At 42.2% G+C, this 21,302-nt stretch overlaps 2 protein-coding genes across 2 annotated transcripts in view; both read left to right on the forward strand.

Moving 5' to 3' along the window:
* Positions 1-8,066: 8,066 nt before the first annotated feature.
* LOC145998396 (zinc finger MYM-type protein 1-like) lies at positions 8,067-8,798 on the forward strand. Its single transcript, XM_083134800.1, has one exon. The coding sequence runs from the start codon at positions 8,067-8,069 to the stop codon at positions 8,796-8,798; it is 732 nt and encodes a 243-aa protein (XP_082990926.1).
* Positions 8,799-9,166: 368 nt separating this feature from the next.
* Positions 9,167-21,302, forward strand: part of LOC145998992 (methanethiol oxidase) — an 82,487-nt gene continuing 70,351 nt past the window's right edge. The window contains exon 1 of the mRNA XM_083135845.1: positions 9,167-9,314. Coding sequence (XP_082991971.1) covers positions 9,305-9,314 — 10 coding nt within the window. The 5' untranslated portion in view covers positions 9,167-9,304. The remainder of the gene's footprint in view (positions 9,315-21,302) is intronic.

Genomic DNA, 21,302 nt, shown 5'->3' on the forward strand with positions numbered 1-21,302 from the left:
AACGGTATTTCATCTATAATGTATGCAACCACGCTGAACACAGTTGCCACTGATGGATTTAAGTTTGCATTTAGATATGACATATCTGTAAATAATCAGGTAGACATATGCCTGAATAAGTCGCATAGCAAACTAATTTTGGGTTTTCAACTATCATAAATCAGTGGTTCTCAACCTTCATGAGACCGCGACCCTTTGTTTAAAAGTCGATGCCAAGATCCCAACTATTTGACTCGTAAATATCTGTCACATGTTTAAACTCTATATACATAAGTGTATAAGGAGTGATCTTTTCCAAAGACACCAAATTCTCAACCTCTCTTCCACGTAATACACCTGGGCCGTTTTTTTGCAGACTAACGAAGCTCTGTCGCTTGGGCCCACAGTCAGTATAATCCTATGAGGCTTATGTTGTCTCCTGTCCATGTATGTTTGTGACTGCCCTTTCATCCATTTTATCTGATCACATTTAGTGTTCATCTTCGCGACTAGTCAAAAGTGGAAGAAAAGCGAAATTAAACAAATCGTATCTATCAAAACTTTGTGCATTAATTGGCCATGCGCCTGGTGTGTTCCAAATAAAAATATATGCCCTTGAAGTTAAATATTAATAAAATATTTATGGCGTAACCATAAAGAGCAATAGTTTGATTTCGTTTAGACTATTTGAGAAATATAAAATTAGGTTTAAATTAGTTGTCCCCCACTGAATCTAATAAAAATCTTGTAGTTACTCAGGCTAACATCATTAAATTACTTTCATTGGCATGTTGCATTTTTAATACCACTGCAAAAGTAATCGTTAATAATAATTACTAACTGAAATGACATCTTTCAGGAGAACCTTTCGCGGCCCTGTACAATTGATTCAAGAGTCTGATACCGGCGCTTGAGAAACGCTGTAATAAATTATAGAGTACAAAAGTCTCAGACATTAACGTTCATCTCGTGTTCATTTTTCAGAAGACTGTCTCGTCTTGGTCTCGTCCCAATAAGGCTCGAAGGGTCTGCTCCCATTCTCGTTTCGATCATCCATGTGCTTCATGTGTAACAATCAGAAATGGATCGGCAAATCATTGCTTTTGTGATTAATTGATTTGATGTTTTAAGTCCACTTTATGCACAGTAAGGCTAATCAGGACTAGACCTACAGTTTAAAGTGGGATCCGAACCACTATCTATGTGCTTCCACCACGTATCGAACCGGGACCCCTTTTATAAATTGTTGAACAAACTACTCAGCGATACTAGTTTATATTGTAACAGGGTGGCGACAGACCTGGAAAACCGGGAAAAGTCAGGGAATTTGAGTGGTCAAAAAAAAAGTCAGGGAAATGTCAGGGAATTTTGCCTTTGGTGACTTTTTTTATGCGATATATCATATCTTTGAACGTGCAGGAAGAAATATGGTAAAGGGAGGGGGAAGGGGGACAGGCCTGCAAAGACAGGGTGGTACAACGGGAAGTGTAAAGCGATGAAAAAGAAACTAGATCACGCGTTAAAAGGATATAGATACGTAAATAGCATGGAAACCAGAAACAATTATATATCGAGCAGAAAGGCTTATAATAACATCTTAACGGAAGAAAAGGAGAAATGGGAACAGGGAAATTTTGAAGATATAAAAAAGGCCGTAGCAGAAAAGAATAACACCGCTTTGTGGGGCATATTACGGAAATTACGGGGACAAAAGAGCAACTGGGCACATATTGAACCTTACATTTGGGAAGCACACTGTCGTCGGGGGGGAAGGGGGGCCACCACGCCTAGAAGTTACGCGGGAAATATACTTTTTAGGGGATTTCGTTCCGATTCTCGACGAAGATATAGGGGTCGACGAGATAAAAATGGCGATAAGGAAACTGAAAAAGGGGAAAACGGCAGGACTTGACTCCATTGGGGCGGAATTTTTCAAAGCCAACGAAACTGACATTCATATGGTGGAAGCACAAAGCAAATTAATGGACAAGATTTTTAAAGAGGGGTACTTTCCGAAGGACTGGGCAAACTCCATAATCTGTCCTATTTATAAAGGGAAAGGGGACAGAAATGACGCAAACAATTTCAGGGGCATTTCTTTATTACCTATATGGAGTAAAATTTACACACACATCTTAAACCGTAGGATCCAGAAATGGACAGAAATATTCGACAAAATCTCACCACTACAAGCGGGCTTCAGGAAAGGGTACAGCACGTTAGACAACATATTCATATTACAAACTCTCGTACAGAGGAAAATTAAACAGAAGCGGGGGAAATTATACGCATGTTTCATTGATTTTGAAAAAGCATTCGACAAAGTTCATAGGGATATTTTGTGGGGAAAATTGTATGAGAAGGGAATGTCCGCGTTCATGATCAGAGCACTGCAAGCAATATATGCGAGGGTAGAATTCGGAGTAAGATGCGAAGGAAACCAAGTCTCGGCACTGCAGCCTTCGCTCAGGGGACTCAAACAAGGATGCATCCTTTCACCAGTGCTATTTTCACTGTTCATAGATTGGGTAGCGCATGAAATTAACATGGACCAGGATTCTATCCCATGTATAGGAGTGCAAAGTATACCAGTTCTTATGTATGCAGACGACATACTCATCTTGTCCGAGACAATAGAGGGTCTTCAAAGGGGCATAGATAGCATATATGAGGGGTGCATCAAATATAAAATGAAGGTAAACATTAAAAAGACAAAAATTATTGCTTTCAAAAATGGCTACATATTTAGCAGACAAGAGACATGGACATACGGGGGAGAGTTAATCGAGCGGGTTAAAAACTTCACATACCTGGGGGCAACGCTCTCCATGACAGGGAGTTGGACACACCACATAAGGGCAAGAAAAACTAAAACAAAATTTGCAATAGAACAAGTCATAAGGACAATAAATAAGGCACCTCAAATGCCTTTCCCGGTCATTCAAAACCTCTATTCATCAGTAGTGTTAGGTACATTAAACTATGGAATAGAACTGTGGGGGTTAAGGGGGGACAACACAATAATTGGCATACAAACAGAATTTTATAAGAGAGTAATGGGCGTAAGCAGAGGCACGGCCAACTGTGGGATTCTCAAGGAATTGGGACTGAACACAGACGCGGTACAAGCACGGATGAGGGTTGTTATATATTGGATGCGATTATCACAAGAGGGCCAAACTACGCTGAGGGGACAATGTTTGGAAATACAGACAAGAGAGCATAACGTTTACAGCTGGGGCCTGGAAGTGAAAAATCTCTTATATAATAGCGGAATGGGTTGGGTATGGGAAGAGGGAGGAAGGGGGGGCATCTCAACAGAAAATCAAATCAGGGACAGGTTACTCGACATAGACAGGCAAGAAATAATAGCAGACTGCCAAACAAAGACCTCAATCAGGGAACAGCTAAGAGTAAGAGAATGGGGGAAAGCGAAATATATCCAGGTCGTGGGAAAAAATGAAAGAGGCGCGTTGGCAGGGTTCAGATTAGGGGGATGGAAACAACTAAGAAAGAGAAACGAAGCAGGGGAAACGATATGTCCTTTGTGCGATGGGGAGGAGACGGACAAGCATATCCTACTGAACTGCCCTTCTACACGTGACCTAAGGGACAAATGGATGAAAAACTTAACAGGCAGGGAGATGATAGAAGTGGTAGACGACAGAATAAAGATAAAGGAAGCGGTGCAGAAAGTGGGGAAATACCTGGGAGAGGTAAGAGAACGGCGGGGGAAAGCTATTAGAGAAGGCAGCGAAATGAGTGATCATGCTCCAGACGAGCCATCTTTATAGTGTAAGTGTGTGTAAAGCAACATGTATGCGTGTTTTGGTGAGAGTGCAGGAAAAGAGAAGTGAGGAGAAAGACTGAAAGAAGAACTGTCGAGGGAGGGTAAGAATGTGTGTATAGGGAACAAAGTAAGAGACAGCTTAAACGAAGACTAAATGTAACAAAATAGTGTAGAAAAATCAAAAATATGTAGTGCGTACAGCCTATGGCTCGCACAAAAAGAAAATAAATCTAATCTAAAAGATGTCATTATGTAGCGCTGCATGGGAACAGGAAATCTTGTTGCTAAATCTCGCCCTCAACTTTTAGGCCCCTTTTATGCACAACACAACCACAGCGCCAGAACAGAAACCAGTGGGGAGGGAGGGGAGAGAGAGAGAGAGAGAGAAATTTCCGGAGGGGCAGACAAATTTGATAAGCCTCTAAATATCACGTGGAAAATGCATTGAGTTATCATTTTTGTTGTTTGTATGGAAGTAGTAAGGGGACAGACCAGTCAACAGATAGAGAGTTGAGGGGGGAGGGGCATTACCACGGTGGCACTGTCCGATAGTTGTTGGACGTCGTATAATGGCATTTTGTCGGACATTTTGAAGGAACATGAAAACAAAAAGGGCGCGATGCAACCTTGTAATTTGTTGAATGTCGTGGTACATGTCGGATGAACATTTAGGCTCCTTTGATGCATACGATTTTTGTCGGATATCGCCGCCTGACTAATGCCTGCCTGCACTTCTTTCATGTTCACACATTTCCAAAAACACTTTAAAATCCATTTCCGTTGCTCAACGGAAAGATGCCCAGCCATCTTGTCAATTACTTGTCTCTACTGGCAACTCAATTGAAATTAAAGAAAAACAAATGAATGGCAACAAGCACTAATCATGACAGATCCAAATACAAAAAGTTCCATCACGTTATCTGTAATACTTTCTCTGTTATTAACATTCAAATAGTGTAAACCCCTTTGTGGGATACTCGGTATATCGGTTGTTGACTTCACGTAAATTGTATCCTTTCATCTTTTATAATGGAATCTGATTAATTGAAAGGTATAGATTCGGTTTGATTGTTGACCAAAACAGACAAATTGACGGGCCAATCTAGTTCTATAACTCTCCCAACTTCATATTGTGGCTTCATATCTTCGGTGTCGCACTTTTGAACATGTTCGAATATTTTACTGTTAGAGATGGACAGACGGGTCAATGGAAATAATTTTTGTCTCATTGAATTAGCGTTTACTGTGTCTTCAACTATACGAAGTTTTAGTTCATCCTATATACTAGTTTTCCGAGATATTGACAGATTATTTTAGATCGATTGCTAGTCTTTTAGTCTGCATTGGTTTCTGAGATACGATAGTTGTTGACACAGACGGACAGATGGATGCTACCTTTCCATGAGGGTATTTTTCATTCCTCTCTCTCTCTCTCTCTCTCTCTCTCTCTCTCTCTCTGTCTATCAATTTCTCTATCTCACCCTATCTATTTATCCCTTCCTATATCTTTCTCTCTCTCTATCTGTATCTATCCATCATTCTGTCTCTCTCCCGCCCTATCACTCCCCCTATATATCTATCTCTATCTATTTATCCCCCCTCCCGTAGCAAGCTGCTAGCAAAAATATTTCTTACTTTCAGATATATTTCACTGGCAAAATCAACACTGCTGACAGTAGAGCAAGAACGTTTTGATTTGGAGGGGAGATGTTGAAAGCTTAATACACACACACACACACACTTGCCATGCCCCCCCCTCCCGCCCACATCCTTGCAGGTGCCCATGGTTTGTAGAAAACTACTTACGCAATCGTATATTTACTGCAAGAGTGCAAGAAGATAAGAACATTTTACTCATAATTTTACTTTAGAACCAGGCGCGTATATTCTAGGCTACCTAGGCTATCGCCGAAGCCCATATTAAAATACAGGAAATAATCGACTAGCAAATTTAACCGATGCTTCACTCTCAAGTTACGACCAAGGGGGAAAGCGCTAGTGTAAGGTCGTCTTTATTTATCGCCAGGCTTCTTCGTCTGAGGATAAAGTCTTTGAACCAGCAGGCGGTCCTTTCAACCTATGACGTATTTGTGCTGGCAGGGACGACCTTGGTGGTCCCTGGTGCTGGCTTCCAAAACCAAGCGCTGGAGAGTGAAGACTTCGCTGCATCCTGGCGATGTGGTAGTGTTGCCAACAATGGAAATACGAAATTCGCTAGATCGCTGGAAAAGAAATTATAGGCGGGGGTGCCAATGCAAATTATTCAAGCTAGGAGATGCCTCATGAAAATTACATCACTTCCCCCCCCCTCCATCCCTTCTAGCATTGCCCGTCTCTCTTCCAGTTCCATGAATTTCGTCACATACAAGCATTATAAATCCGCCAAATGTAGTGATTTTCCCTGAAGTTGGCACTCTGCTTTTCCTTGAAATTCGACTGTAGTCGCAGCCGGTGGCAGCTATATGGGACATTCTGATGACGTCAGCCATGTTGCCATCCTGTTTACTTCTGTTTCAAGCAACCCCCCTCCCCCGCTGTCAAAATGTCAAAACCTTCGCCCTGGCGGTGCGATTTCGGCCCGAGTCATCCCACTGAAATAGGTTTGGCAACATAAACAAACCATGTTGTCATAGCAATCATTCACCGCACGTGTTTTCAACCACGCGAGTCGGTGGTAGTTTCCGCAAAAGGAAGGGATATATGGTCAAACTTGTTGTGTCCGAGATCCGAGTTCTTTGTGTCGCCCGCGTAGCGTGTTCATGGATGGGAATCCATTTTTTAAAGAAATTTCAGTGACCGAGGCCCTTTTGTTGTGCTGTGTTTTTGACATGTGTTGTGTTGTTCTGTGTTCTTGTTCCGTGTGCGTGTGAAAATGGATTTAATCACCGAACTTGTCTCCAAGACGCCATTCTCACGGCTTCCTTACGAGGATAGGATGCAAATAATAGAGACAGGTAGGCCTCTCCCACCTCTTCCGGACCTTACAGTCGTGCAGAAAGACAAAAATAAGATATATATAAGGCGTTTTCACGAGACCAGCTACCAAAAATATCTTTGGTTGACTGGGTCGAGTGCACTTAATAAGTTGTATTGCTGGGCATGTTTGCTTTTTTCTACCGACAAAAGTCCTTGGAATACAACAGGATTTAGTAATTTAAACTATTTGGTAACTGCTTGTGATAAACACCAAAAATCACTTAGTCATATACGTGCGTTCAGTAACTTACAGACATTCGGTTCTCAAAGAATTGATCATTCCCTGAATTTGCAAAAGAAGATTGCCGACAGTTTGCATAATGAAAAAGTAAAGGAAAACAGAATTATTATAAGAAGATTAATTGATGCAATAGCATTTCTGGGGAAGCAAGAATGTGCATTTAGGGGCCACAATGAGTCTGGGGATTCAACAAATAAAGGCATGTACATAGAACTTTTGGAATTTTTAGCAACATATGATCCGACAATAGCTAATCATTTAAAGACCGCAACCGTGTTTAGAGGAACGTCACCAATAATACAAAATGATTTAATTGATGCAGTAGCTAGTGTAATTACAGATCATATCAAATCAGAAATATCAAATGCAACATTCGTTGCAATATTACTTGACGAGACAACTGACGTAACTAATAAAAGTCAGTTATCAACAGTCATACGATTTGTGGATAATGAGGGAAACTGTCAGGAACGATTTTTGCATTTCACTGACGTCAGTTCAGACCGAACAGCACAAGGATTGTTCCAACATGTCACCAAGGTTGTAGATGATTTGAATTGTTCGAAGAAACTTGTGGCGCAAACATTCGATGGAGCAGCTGTTATGGCCGGTCATGTGTCTGGACTTCAGGCCTTGGTAAAGAATAAGTATCCCTCAGCAATGTTCATTCATTGCTACAGTCACAGGCTAAATTTGGTCTTGTCAAAGTCTACAAACAATATATCAGAATGTAGACGATTCTTCACCTCTTTGTCAGGAATTCCTACCTTTTTTTCACACTCTACGGTCCGCACAACTGCTCTAAAAAACTTCATGGAAAAGAAACTGCCGGGAGTGGCACCAACAAGGTGGAATTTCTCATCAAGGCTTGTAAATACTGTAAAGGAATATAGAGGGCACCTTATCAAGTTCTTTTCAGCAGTGGTAGATGAAGATGGTGACTGGACAAGTGACGAGGTGAATATTGCACTAGGCTTTGTTTGTTTTCTGTGCAAGTTTGACACTAGATTTCTTCTCATTGTATTCAGCAAAATATTTGCATTTTCCAATGTTCTGTTTGACATATTGCAAAGTAAATGCATGGACATTTCTTACTGCACGAACAAAGTCAATGAATTCTATGACACGTTGCAGAAAATTAGGGACGAAGGGTTTGATCATGCATGGGCGGAGGCCGCAAGTAATGCTGAAGATGAAGATAGTGAATATGAACGAAGGCCAAGAAGACAGGGCAATGATGACCGTTCCAAATACCAGCGAATTTTCAACGAAATTCTGGATACAATGATGTATCAGATAAAATTCAGATTTCAATCTCAAAACGATCTAAAATTTGTGTCTCTGTTGGATTCAGACAAATTTAATACATTTCGTGAAATGTTTCCTCAAACTCTTTTGGCAGAACTGAGTGAACAGTATGCCTCAGATTTTGATAGAGTCCGCCTCAAAAATGAACTTAGTGTGCTTTATTCTCTGGATGAGTACAAGAATAAATCAGTGAATGAAATTACAAATTATATGAAGCTCAATAATTTGGACATAGTGTTTAGTGAAGTGTATAAACTAGCAGAACTAATATTGACATTTCCATCGACAACAGCAACCGTCGAAAGGAGTTTTTCTTCTCTAAGGAGAATTAAAACTTATCTCAGAGCAACACAGGGACAAGCGCGGCTTAGTAATTTAGCTATAATGTCTATTGAGAAAGGGGTTCTAATCAACATCAGAAATTCATGTGAGGACACATTCTTCGACCAAGTGACAAAAAAATTCACGGAAAAGGAGAGGAGAATGGAGTTTACCTTCAAGTAAGGTAAGAAGTTAATTATTTTTTCATACTCGCATGTAGGTCCTACATATTGCATGTTATAGACCGCTCCTCTTTATAAATAAGCATGAAATAGTTTATGCCCATTGCCTACTATTGTTGTTTTTAATGGCAAAATTTCGATGTAAACAAAAAATCCAAAATGAATGAGGAAGAGCCCCTCCCCCTTTTTTGCCAGACACATTTGGCACTACTATATTTGGAGATAGCCCTGATCTTGGTCTCAGCATACGCCACTGTTTAGAACGTAGAGAAAAGTCAACAGTAAAATTCGTCTTCTAAGCGAAGCTCTGTATCGTACTGCCATCTATGGGGAGAACCTCGAACTTCAAGACTACTGCAACCCATACTCGCTAAACACACATGACCTTGACTCCACCGTTATCATCACTGTCTGCAGCATTTTCTTCGTTGCTGGGCTACTGGGGAAGTTCGAGTGCTCTATTATACGCTTTTCTTTGCAGCGTGACAAGCGCACTGTGCAAGCAGAATGAATCCAGGTATGTAGTTTTAGTTGCCAGCTATTAATTGCGACACATGTACATAGAAATTTCTCATTCTAATCTTGAGTTCTGTTTATTTTGAAAAGTTGATTAGTACTCGTGTTCTAGCATTTAACTTGATGGGAGAATCACTGGCGAATTTATAACTTGATCCATGGATGGTGGGTCATGAGCTTTATTTAGCCGTAAACCATTACGTTTATTGAAGATTTATTGCGAAGGCATGGTCAGAGTAAAGGGGAGATCGTCCTCCATGAAACACAAAACAAACAACAAATCATGAATTACATTAGAGTTAATGAAGATTGTTCCCTCCCCTTGACGTCCAAAATTAACGATAAATTGTCTTCAATAAGATTTAACTTTGTGATATCTAAAATAAATCTCTCCCACGTAACGTCTAAATTAGGAAAAATCGTCAATTAAAATTAGAATAAATGGCGATCGCCCCCAATGTCTAAAATTAATCGATCAGTCCAGAGACATCTAAAATTGACAATACGCTCTTACTAAGTAGCGGGTGACAGTTAAGGACAGCGATCATTACCGGTCCATGTCGAAATTCGAGTTCTAGCGTAGCATGAATTTCTATGTGCGAGTGCTTTTTGATAACTACCATGTTTTATGGGTTTGTTTATGTCCGCTTCTTGCTCGTATAGGCCACTAGGAACTGGATCTAGAGTTTTGGGGGGACAAACCATTGTGCAATGTCCCTCCACCGGGATCGAACCAGGGACTCCTTGATTACCACTGCACCTTCTAGGAAGCCAGCGGTTTGTCCAGAATTCTCCACTGGAGGTGTAAGTTCGTTTACAGCTGTGGTCTGGAAGTGAAAAATCTCTTATATAATAGCGGAATGGGTTGGGTATGGGAAGAGGGAGGAAAGGGGAGGGAGCATCTCAACAGAAAATCAAATCAGAGACAGGTTACTGGACATAGACAGACAAGAAATAATAGCAGACTGCCAAACGAAGACCTCAATCAGGGAACAGCTAAGAGTAAGAGAATGGGGAAAAGCGAAATATATCCAGGTTGTGGGAAAAAATTAAAGAGGCGCGCTGGCATGGTTCAGATTAAGGGGATGGAAACAACTAAGAAAGAAACGAAGCAGGGGGAACGATATGTTCTTTGTGCATGGGGAGGAGACTGACGAGCATATCCTACTGAACTGCCCTTCTACACGTGACCTAAGGGACAATTGGATGAAAAACTTAACAGGGAGGGAGGTGATAGAAGTGGTAGACGACATAATAAAGATAAAGGAAGCGGGGCAGCAAGTGGGGAAATACCTCGGAGAAGTAAGAGAACGGCGGGGGGAAGCTATTAGAGAAGGCAGCGAAATGAGTGATCATGCTCCAGCCGAGCCATTTATAGTGTAAGTGTGTGTAAAGTAAAATGTATGCGTTTTTTGGTGAGAGTGCAGGAAAAGAGAAGTGGGACGAGGAAGAAAGACTGGAAGAAGAACTGTTGAGGGAGGGGAATAATGTGTATATAGGGGACAAAGTAAGAGACAGCTTAAAAGAAAACTAAATGTAACAAAATATTGTATAAAAAATCAAAACTATGTAGTGCGTACAGTCTATGGTTCGCACAAAAATAAAATATATATATATATATATATATATATATATATATATATATATATATATAACTAACTAACTCTCTAACTAACCCAAATGTTCATGGCTGCAGCAACACAGGCCTTCCATCTGTCCCTATCTTGAGCAAGATCTATATACTCTTTTCCATCCCTACCGATTTCCCTTAGGTCCATCTCAACGTTGTCCCTCCATCTTCGTCTTGCCTTCCTACAGGTCTCTTACCATCAGGTTTCCCAACAAGAATCCTGTGAACTCCTCTTTCCTCTCCCATTCGTGCCACATGACCTGCCCACCTATTGTACGGACGCGATAAGAAGCGGCGTGCAATCAGAACGCAGAACGGCAGAACGTGACCAAATTCTGTCTCCTCGTTGGCTGCCATGTGGCTGGGGGATTTCTACGTTGCCACGTTCGCACAAACACACGGACAGGTCAGCTGTTGGCAAGCTCGGGCATTCTGGCAAGCATGAAACATTTTATCTTCCTGCTCTACACAGCAACCGAAAACCTTCACTGAAAGAACCTTTGTTGTGTTTTTATTATGCTACATTGCAAGCATCAGCTACCGGCATCTTTTTACTTATGTTCTATTGTATCACAATTACCAACAAAAGAAAATGCGTCTTCTGTTATGAACAATACTGTGGCAAATCGTTCTCCTTTGATTTCATGCCGCCTCTTTTTGCCTTCTTTGTCACGCCGCGATTGTTGAAGCTTCAGAACATACAAATGAAATGTATTTCTTGAAAATTACGTATAAACAAATTATGTACAACTTCGTTTCGTTAATACGTTTTTAAATTATATTTTGAGGAACCTACAAAAATTCACCTCCAAAACAGAATTTTACAGACCTGAGTTACTATATTACGGAGAAGAATTTATCAAGAACAAATCAATTGTGTGTGAATTGATTGATTGAGTTCGTGTTTTAAAGTCCACTTTATGCACACTACGGCTAATCTGGAATGGACCTACAGTTGGAAGTAGTGTTGCCCACGGGACTAGACGGGACAGGCTTTTAAAAATTCGAGACGAGACGAGATTGATCATATGTCCCTTTGACAAACGCATATTTTCGAGACGAGACAGCATTTCACAGCCTTTGCACGAGACGAGACAGGCCAAAATCTCGTCTCGTGGGCAACACTAGTTGGAAGTGGGATCCGAACCACTATGTGCCTCGACAGGGTATCAAACCCAGGACCACTTGATTACAAGGCGACAACACTTACTGTACCCTACCACTGTGCCATCGCGGAGGCGCATGTGGGTGTGTGAAGTGAGATAATTTGGGAGCTATATGAGAATACAGGCTCTGGCAATACAGAGTTCAATAAATTACAACGAAACGCTTGGCAATTGCTCGATTTCCTTAACATTAATGATAGATACATTTGGTACATGTGTTATTAATGCTTTGAGCTACCTGTATGTAAAAACATAAAAAATGAATGAAAGAACAGAAGTAGAGTCCAGCGCAGATAATTCTGCCGTGCAATGCGCGAAACAACTAAAGAAGCAGTGTTGCTAATGGAGCAGATAGAAAAATCGCTGCAGTGCGCCGATGCACAGCTGTTACGTACAACAATAAAATTAGAGAATTCAGGTCTATCTAACGTTGAGTTTTAAACGTCATGCATTATACCAGGACTAGGATTAATATGTACTAACAAGTGGCTTTGTATGTAGCTACATACATATGGACTAAAAATTCGCAAAACATGAACTAACACATAAGTAAAATTACCAAAAATGCTGCAAAGAAGACTTCTTCATACGATTCCTTATTTGAGTGATTTCAAACAAAATTAAAAAATATATATATTATTTTTCATTGCATTAATGCACTGGTGGCGTTCTAACTTTTCACTCCCAAAACCCGTATACACTGGTATGGAACTGGGACGGCAGATAATAACATGCCAACGTCTTAAACCGCTACAATTGCACCATAACACTCCTCCTGAAGCAGTATTATTATTTCCTCTCTGAGATCGGCGACAGTCGGTTGCCTTTGTTGTACATTTACAAAGGATGCCGGCTTCCACAACAATAACAAGTACATATACTGCCACTAGACGATAAGCTGCGCGGCTTTTTCTTTTGTTATGAACCAGGGCCGGTGCTAGTCATTTTGCCTCCCTGGTCGGTGGCGGCAGATGCCGCTCTATTTCGACCCCCCCCGGTCATTACGCAAGTAGGTGAGGTGGCCGGGTTCTGAAACCGAAAATGAGGCTCGGTGAGGCTCGCCTTAATGGATTTCTCTCGTAAGGCATGAGCCTCATTTTCTCGCAGTGTTGCCAGCTCCTTACTTGAAAAAATCACCAAGGTTTTTTTTCTGGTCTAACCTAACCTAAAGCAAGGAGCTGGCAACACTGCTTGAGGCTCGCTTTAATGGTTTGCTCTTGTAAGGCATAAGCTCTATTTTCTCGCAGTGTGGCCAACACCTTACTTGAAAAATCACCAAGGTTTTTTTTGGTCTAATCTAACCTAAAGCAAGGAGCTGGCAACATTGCTTGAGGCTTGCCTTAATGGTTTGCTCTTGTAAGGCATAAGCTCTATTTTCTCGCAGTGTGGCCAACACCTTACTCGAAAAAAAATCACCAAGGTTTTTTTTGGTCTAATCTAACCTAAAGCAAGGAGCTGGCAACCTTGCTTGAGGCTTGTCTTAATTAATTGCATAAAACAAGGTTGCCAACCTACTGGTATTTTTGCCATAGCCTTTTACAAAAAAAAGAGAGGAGAGAGAGAGAGGGGGAAGAGTTAAACAACCGACAATGCTGCCAACACCTACCTACAGCTTTTTTTTTTACTTGGCAAGGGTTTAGCCAATTTATACACTGGCGCAACATACACACACTGGGCAAGGAGAGCCGACAACAAACACACACTGCCGTAAAAAGAGAGATGGATGGATGGCAACACAGTATGTGTGTGCGTGTGTGTGTATAATATGTAGCATTATTAACTAGAGTGTGTTGGCAACCCACCTGCAACTAAAAAAAAGATAGAGATACCAACATTGCTGTAAGATAAAGAGAGAGACCTAGAGCTGGTATATCGTGACCTTTATAAACCTCTCTCGCGGAAACGATGTGCTGCACATGCATACGCGCGCGCGTGCTTATTTTTATTTCCGTATTGTGACGCAAACAAACAAATAATAATTGTTGTTTTTTAGGATGCCTGGCCCCTATAACCTCGCCAGGGTGCGTGGTGCCCAACCAAAAAAAGTAAAAGGTTTTCTAATGGCTGCGGTTCTAGATAACCGCACCTCTGTAGAGTTTCACGTGTTTTTTTTTTTTCTCAAACTTCCATGAAACTCTACAGAGGACCTCCGTAATGCATGCAATGTGTACTAACGACTCTAGTGTTATTTTGATGTTGTAATATTTTTGGATATAGAGTTTTATTGTGAGATATAGATAAAAATAATTATGTTTATTATAATATTTTCTTGATGAAGATGGAGAATGTATGTGTGTGTGTTACAAATAAAGTTGCATGCTTTTTTTTTCTAGTGTGTGTGTATGTGTTTTTGATGTTTCGACAGCATCTGAAACGATAAAAAAGAAAGAATTTTATTGTTAATTTTCTCGTGTAAAAAACAACAACAAATTTTTTTTGTGCAAATTTTCTGATTTGTCTCTCGTGCTATAGTGCAAAAAAAGATATTGTAACTGATAACTGATGAAATTGACATTTGTAACTGATCTAAACTAGTGAAATTCGTATTGTGCTATTGTAACTGATTGTGCTAGTACAAAAAATTTCTTATTTGTGCAAGAAAAGATGTTAAACATGTTAAAACTGCTCTGTGACCCTCTCGTTCTTCACGTCGTGGACGAAGGACTTCTCTGCAATCAGGATGACGCTGCACACGGTGTCCTCGGGCAAGGCTTCGTGGAACTCGCAGACGACCTTGATGTTGGTTCGATCGTTGACCACCACCTGCTTTCTCTTAGATGTGTTGATGACGAACATGGGTCTGCGGGTTTTGAATTCGCTGGGCGTGTAGTACATGTCCATGCTTCCCTCGGTCACGCGTTTGAAAGAGGTGTAAGCTTCGTAAAGTTTGAGGTAATCGTCTTTGGTCATGTCGAGGTTGTAATTCTCGCGCGGGAAGACTTCGTTGCGTCCATTCTTCAGATAAACGTTCTTGATCTTGCAGTCGTCGAATTTGCTGGAATCTTTTTCCTGGTTGTTATCGCGACCGGTTTGAAAGAGCACCACGACGAAATCTGGCATGTCGAACTGTATGTTGTTGAACTGCGTCGTCACGTCGAATTCCATGTGACTTCCCGACGCCATCTTCTGCACGCACTGGTAACTGTGAAAGTGAATCGGCACCTGCGGATTCTTCAAGATCTCTGCTTTGTATTTGAGGGCGTAGTTCGTCTCGTATTCCACGATCGGCATTCTCAATTCCATGCTCCGTATGACGCACTTGGCTGCTTCGGGTAATGTGTTGGCTATCGGCGTGCCGTCGGCGTTCAAGTTGGTGTATCGCATCAGTGCGTCGTTGTCGTTGGCTGCTCTTCGAAACGTGACGCGCAATCCTCCCTTCCACATGATCTCTTTGTAGTCGGAGAAGAATCCCGGTAGCAGACGCATGGGAAAGAGCACCGTGTGACTTCTCGTCGATATTTTCGTTCCCGCTTCGAATCCTCCCGCCTGGTAGTATGCCGCGTCCGTTTTGGATAATTTCAATGTTCCCACTGCCGTCGACGTGATGCCTGGATAATCTATTCTGTCGATGACGGTGTTGTGTTTCCTGACCTCCACCTGCGAGAACAGGTGAGGCACGAAGTTGTCCACGAGTTTCAAATTTGCATTGGGTGGAAACGCGTCTCCGCTTTCCTTCTTCACCACGTCGAATTGAAGGTAGAGGTCCGCTCTGTGAGGATGAACGAACCCGTCCCCTACGTCCACGTCGTATTCGATCTCCCTGTTCGCTTCGTTGAGATTGGCGAACGTGCGACGGTTCGGAGGGAAAGATTGCAATTCGTAACTTTCGATTTGTTCCATTTTCACTATGCGTGTTATTTATTATACGTTGATCTCCACGATGGCCGTCGTAGTGGCACCTGCGAAATCCACCACCTCTCCTTTCTCGTTCGTCACCACCAACTCTATGTCGTCTATGCGGTTGCGACATACTGGAAAATAGATCGGCGAAGAGGGCGTGTAGATGATCGGTTCCATGAATTCGGAACTTGGTTTGAACGTGGCTATGATTCCCGTCTGCTTGTGACTTCCCAGCAACTCCCCGTCCGAAGATTTAGTGATCATTCCTTCTGCCACGTTACAGTGAACGTTCAGAGTCTCTATGGCCAGAAATTTAGGAATGTTTGCTGCCGTGTGCTTGATGCCAGCTTCGAGTTTTGTGTTGTTCTCGAAACCTAAAAGTTCACCCATGGTACCCAGGTCCACGGTCTCCGTCGCCGACACGATTTCCACTCTGTGCGTGACCGAATTTTGAGAAAGGTACGTGCCTTTGGGTAACTGAGCTTGCAAAGTGGAAAGATTGTATTGGCCTGGCGTGACGACGATGTGTTCCCTTCCGACGCTAATTTTGTTGTTGTGCTGCGTGACGTTAGGTATGAGGTACATGCTGTAGAATGCACGCAGAGCTACGGATTTAGGATAGACGATGTCGTCGTGCAGCGTGAGTTTCAAGATTGAAGATTCGCTCGTGAGATGGAACACGCCCATCGTGTTTAAGATTCCACAATGCTTTCTGAAAATGTTCCACCGACGGGTTATTTATTTTAGACATGTATGCGAGAACGGAAAGGCATAGGTGGCCGCAGTTAACATCGGTGAAACCCTGGATGCGTTTGTCATTGTAGTAGAGGTTGGCAACACTGAGATACTTCACCAACCTGGCAGGTGGTGTGCCACCGAACGAATCGAAAACAAATGCATTGTTATCGTCAATTTTGAGGTAGCATATCCAATGTGTACCAGGATTTTTGTAACTGTCCAGGATGACCACGCCATACTCCTTTTTCTTCACAGCAGAGGGTAGAGAATCGGACATGAAAACACCCCTGAAGTTCTTTATTCCCAACAGTTCGATCAGAGATTCAATATCGAAGTTGGACAGGGCTTCTTCTTTTTTTTATATTTCTTCAAAGCATCGAGGTTGCTTTTTTGTTTTTTGGTTATACCTTTCCCCTTCTTCTCCATAGCCAGGTTGTGACGTTTCTGTTCTTCCAATTCTGCCTTGTTCTTCTTCGAGTCGATGATGGTTTTCGCGATGGCGGCGCTACCGCCGGCCAAACTTCCAACGGCCCCCAATGCTGCCAGGATGGCTGGGATGCTGAATATGAAACCTCCGATCTTTTGCTGTTTCCGCGAACGCTGCAAGCGTCTCAATTGAGGTGTGCTGAGAAGTAATTTCATTCCGTGTCCTTTCGTCAAGCAAGAACGTTTCTTCTCGCGTTGTTTCTTGGTGAGTAACCCATCGAGGGCACCTAGATTTTTCAGATTGGAGTATGGTATCTGGTACACGACACCCTTGGGCTTCATGTTGATGCTCTATATGTTATCTTCACGGTATGTTATTTATATATATGTTCTGAGATTTTTTTTGTTTTGTGTAATTTTTTTTCGGTATGTTATTTATATATAAATGTTCTGAGATTTTTTTTTGTTCCGTGTAATTTTTTTTTCAAGAATATACTCCGCGCAGAGCCGTTACACAAATTCTATTACGTGCTTTGTTTTCTTACCAAGAAGTTCCTTTGTACCCTTGTACACGATTCGAGTTTTGTTCTCGATTAAAATAGCTAGCTTCTCGTCGGATAACATGTTAGCGTATCGATCTGGTAAAAATAGACTGTATTGTGCGTTGAGCAACAGACGCGCCTTGGGACCATACTGGGTAGAAACAATTGAACCGGAAGTTATCGTGTAAGGTTTGTCCACTTCCAATTCCTGAATTTTTACATATTCGACTGATGAATTTAGCATTTGTTTTAATGCTTGGGCGTCTAGTGATTGTTTACTCATTTTTTTATAAGATGACAAACACAACTGGAGGTTTTTTTTTTTTTTTTTTTACGTAGTGTTATTTATATACCGAAGAAATTTTTTTCACGGTTCGAGAAATTTTTTTATTTCTACACACCCCATCCAAATTTTTGTTTCGTGTTCATGGCGATGGTGGTGCCCAGTGCTGCAACTCTTTCTCCCAGCGAAGCGTCTCTGCTAACGAATCTTTCGAAAGCTGCGTGCTCTAACTTTCTGTCTGCTTCGTGACGTGCATCCAGATCGGTGCGAGTGGTGTTGTAGGCGATGTCGTGATCTTTGCATGCGGCGTCCAACGGATTCACACCCTTGTCTCCTCTCTCCAATCTTTTCTCGAGTTTGGTACCCGGTCCGCAGTACTGGTAGCCGGGTAAATGCATCTCGAAAGGTAACTTGTTGATGATGTCGTTCACGAGTCCCTTTCCTTCGGCAACGTTCCAGAATCTCGGAGGCAGCGTGTTGATAATTTTAATGAGGTAACCTATGCCCTTGTCGTCGTTCACGATGAAGTTGGAAAGTTTTGTGCTGATCATGTCCACAATTCCTACCTTCTCGTTGTAGAAATTACGATTGCCTGCATTCTCCTCTCCTGCAATAACCAACAACCTGTCTATGAGCTTGCGCACGTCGTCCACCCACACAAACTCTTTGGGCAGGGTGTTGTAGAGTTTGACGCCGCTGCCTGTTTTCACCTGGTTCCATATCGGCTTGATGAGATTCCTGTACTTCTCGCCGCTGCTGGATTTGATCCTATTCTGCGTAGCGTCGTTGTTTTGGTATAAGGCATCCGTCATGATCAAAATTTCCTTGTAACTCTGGTAATCTTCGTCGGTGTAATCTTTCGGCTGCTTTTTGGCAACGAGTTCCCACAGTCCCACCGTACCCGGATACCTGGTCCAACTATCCTTGTCGCTTAAATTAACTTTAATGTCGTTGCCTTCGAAGGTAACTTTCGATTTTCCAATCTTCCAAACCACACCACCGCCTTCGTTGCTCTCCATGCTCGGATACAATCCGAACACTTCATCTTTGTCGAATTTCCCCGTGCTCAGGTAGTCTCGTGCCAAAGGTCCCAACTCGATCTTATCCAAAGACGACGACGTGCTACCTATGGCTCGACGTCGTGCCGGTACGTCCTTCAGTTCGAACGGCGTCGAAGGAATGCTCGAAATGGGCGTGGGTACGGTGTAACTTTTAGCTGCAAGTGGTACGAGTTCGTTGATCAAATTTTTATTTTGTTCCGTGACGCCTTTAATTTCTTTACCTAGATCGCTGATGGCGTCGATCACAGGTTGATCTTGACGTTTCTTCTCTTCGTAGAATCCGCGATTCTCGGATTTCCAACCTTTGAAGCGTTTCGCGAGGTAATCGCGAAGCTTGAGATTTTCGTCTTCGATTTTTCGTTTCGTCATAACGTTATTTATACACGTCGTTTCTCACAACGTTGCAACGTTTAGAAAGTCGTTGATTTTGTTTCTGTATTTTCCGTCGTTGGGTTTTCTCGTCATGTCGATCGCCGCGAATCCGAAATCGTCACTGTTCCAACAGTGGGAGCAGCAGCGTTCCGAAAATTGATTGTAGTTCATGTCTCCGCCTACGTAGTCATCGTACGCGTGCTTGAGGTTGGTGTGATCTTGACGAAACAAACATATGAAATTAGCGTTGTCGCGTACTAACTGTTTTGGAATTTTGGAAAACGTTTGAGCTAGGAAGAAGCAATCTATTCCTTTGTGACGACCTTGCGTGAAAAAATTGCGAATTTCATTTTGATTTTCCAGGATAACATCGTCGAACACAACGACTGAATTTTTACGACAATCGTCGAGTGGTTTTATTTCCGAAGCGAACGTTGCAATGTCCAGACCATCGTACAGTTTTATCAGTTGCTGGTATTTCGCTTGTTCGAGACTTTTCGAAAATACGTAGAGGTGCCTGTTCTTCCAATCTAACCAATTCGGTGCGAGGAGAAAATTGTCCACGAGCAGTGTCGTTTTCCCACACCCCGAAGGACCTACGATTAGACAGCGGATGCTGTCGGGAAGCAACTCGCCGTTCTTTTTTTTCGTTTGACTTTCCGAATCCGGTAGACGCTTCACCACGTTCCACGTACTCACAAGATCACTTCGTTCGCGTCGATCCAACTCTTTTCCGGAAGTCCCAGCCATTTGACAAACAGTTTGTCGCCTTTCCTACGCAATACTTTCTCGATGAGGTACGTGTCGGGATGTTTTGTTTTAGAGAGTTCCTCTTCGTAAAATCTTCCTTTCAAAATCTCGCCGCTACTATCTTTTATTATATACGTATGTCGGTTTCCGGGTAAAACTCGAACCACCATAAAAAGTTCCGTGCTCCAATTTTTTGTGAACCCCTTCTCGAAGGTGCGTTTGAATTTGCTGATCCTCACCTGGTCTCCAATTTTGAATTTTGATTTCTTGGTAGTCGTGGGAGTGTACTTTGGACAGTAAACTGTAGAAATTAAACGCTGCTCGTCAGATTTCGTAACGTCAGCTGGCTTCATGCCTATCGTTCTGTGTACTGTATCATTATAGGTGTCGACGAGTTCCGGCAGTATGTCGACCCATTTGTAATTTCCTCGAAGCGTGAATCGTTTCCACATGTGTGTTTTCAAGGTTCGATTAAATCTTTCCACGATGCTGGCTTTGATGTGACTGAAGGTTGAATAATGTCGAATGTCATGTTTTTGAATAAACTTTTGGAATACGGCATTGTAAAATTCCTTCCCCTTGTCCGTTTGCAAAAACCGAGGTCGTCTGTCGCTTTCGCGAAAAATTGTCTTTAATGCTTCCGTGACGCACGTTCCCGTTTTGGCTTTCAAAGGTAGAGCCCATGCGAATTTCGAAAACGTGTCTATGACGGTGAGGAGATACTTGTTGCTCTTGTTCAATTTATGTACATTTTTTAGATTGCCGCTACTCATCTCCACGAGGTCACTTTGGCAGAGGTCATCGATTCCCTTGGTTACCACCGCCAAACGTTCGTAGTTGCGGCGTGCAGGTTTATGCAATTCTTCGACGATGGCTTGCCTAGACATTTTTTAGAGATTACGTTTGAAGAGAAGCACCAGCGTGATGGGATTCAAAGAGGGTGGCACTTCGCTCGTGTTTTGAATGATCAGCTTATCGCCGGCACTCACGTCAAAAACGGTAAGATCTTCGTCTTCGTGTATTTCATATATGTTGCGCGTTTCGTTCCAACGTGCCAGAGGAATGTTTCCTGCTTTCTGGACACCACGATTCGATATCAAGGTCATGGTGGGAACGCTAGCTTTTCTGCCGTGAGACCAGTACGAAAATTCATTTATCTGAATCGTGCCATCGAGGAGAAA

The sequence above is a fragment of the Lepisma saccharinum genome, chromosome 14, assembly GCF_977018435.1.
Source record: "Lepisma saccharinum chromosome 14, izLepSacc3.1, whole genome shotgun sequence".
Classification (NCBI taxonomy): domain Eukaryota; kingdom Metazoa; phylum Arthropoda; class Insecta; order Zygentoma; family Lepismatidae; genus Lepisma; species Lepisma saccharinum.

Bases quoted from the DNA above. Each gene is read 5' to 3' on its own strand.
- LOC145998396 (XM_083134800.1), top strand. From the start codon at position 8,067: ATGGACATTTCTTACTGCACGAACAAAGTCAATGAATTCTATGACACG.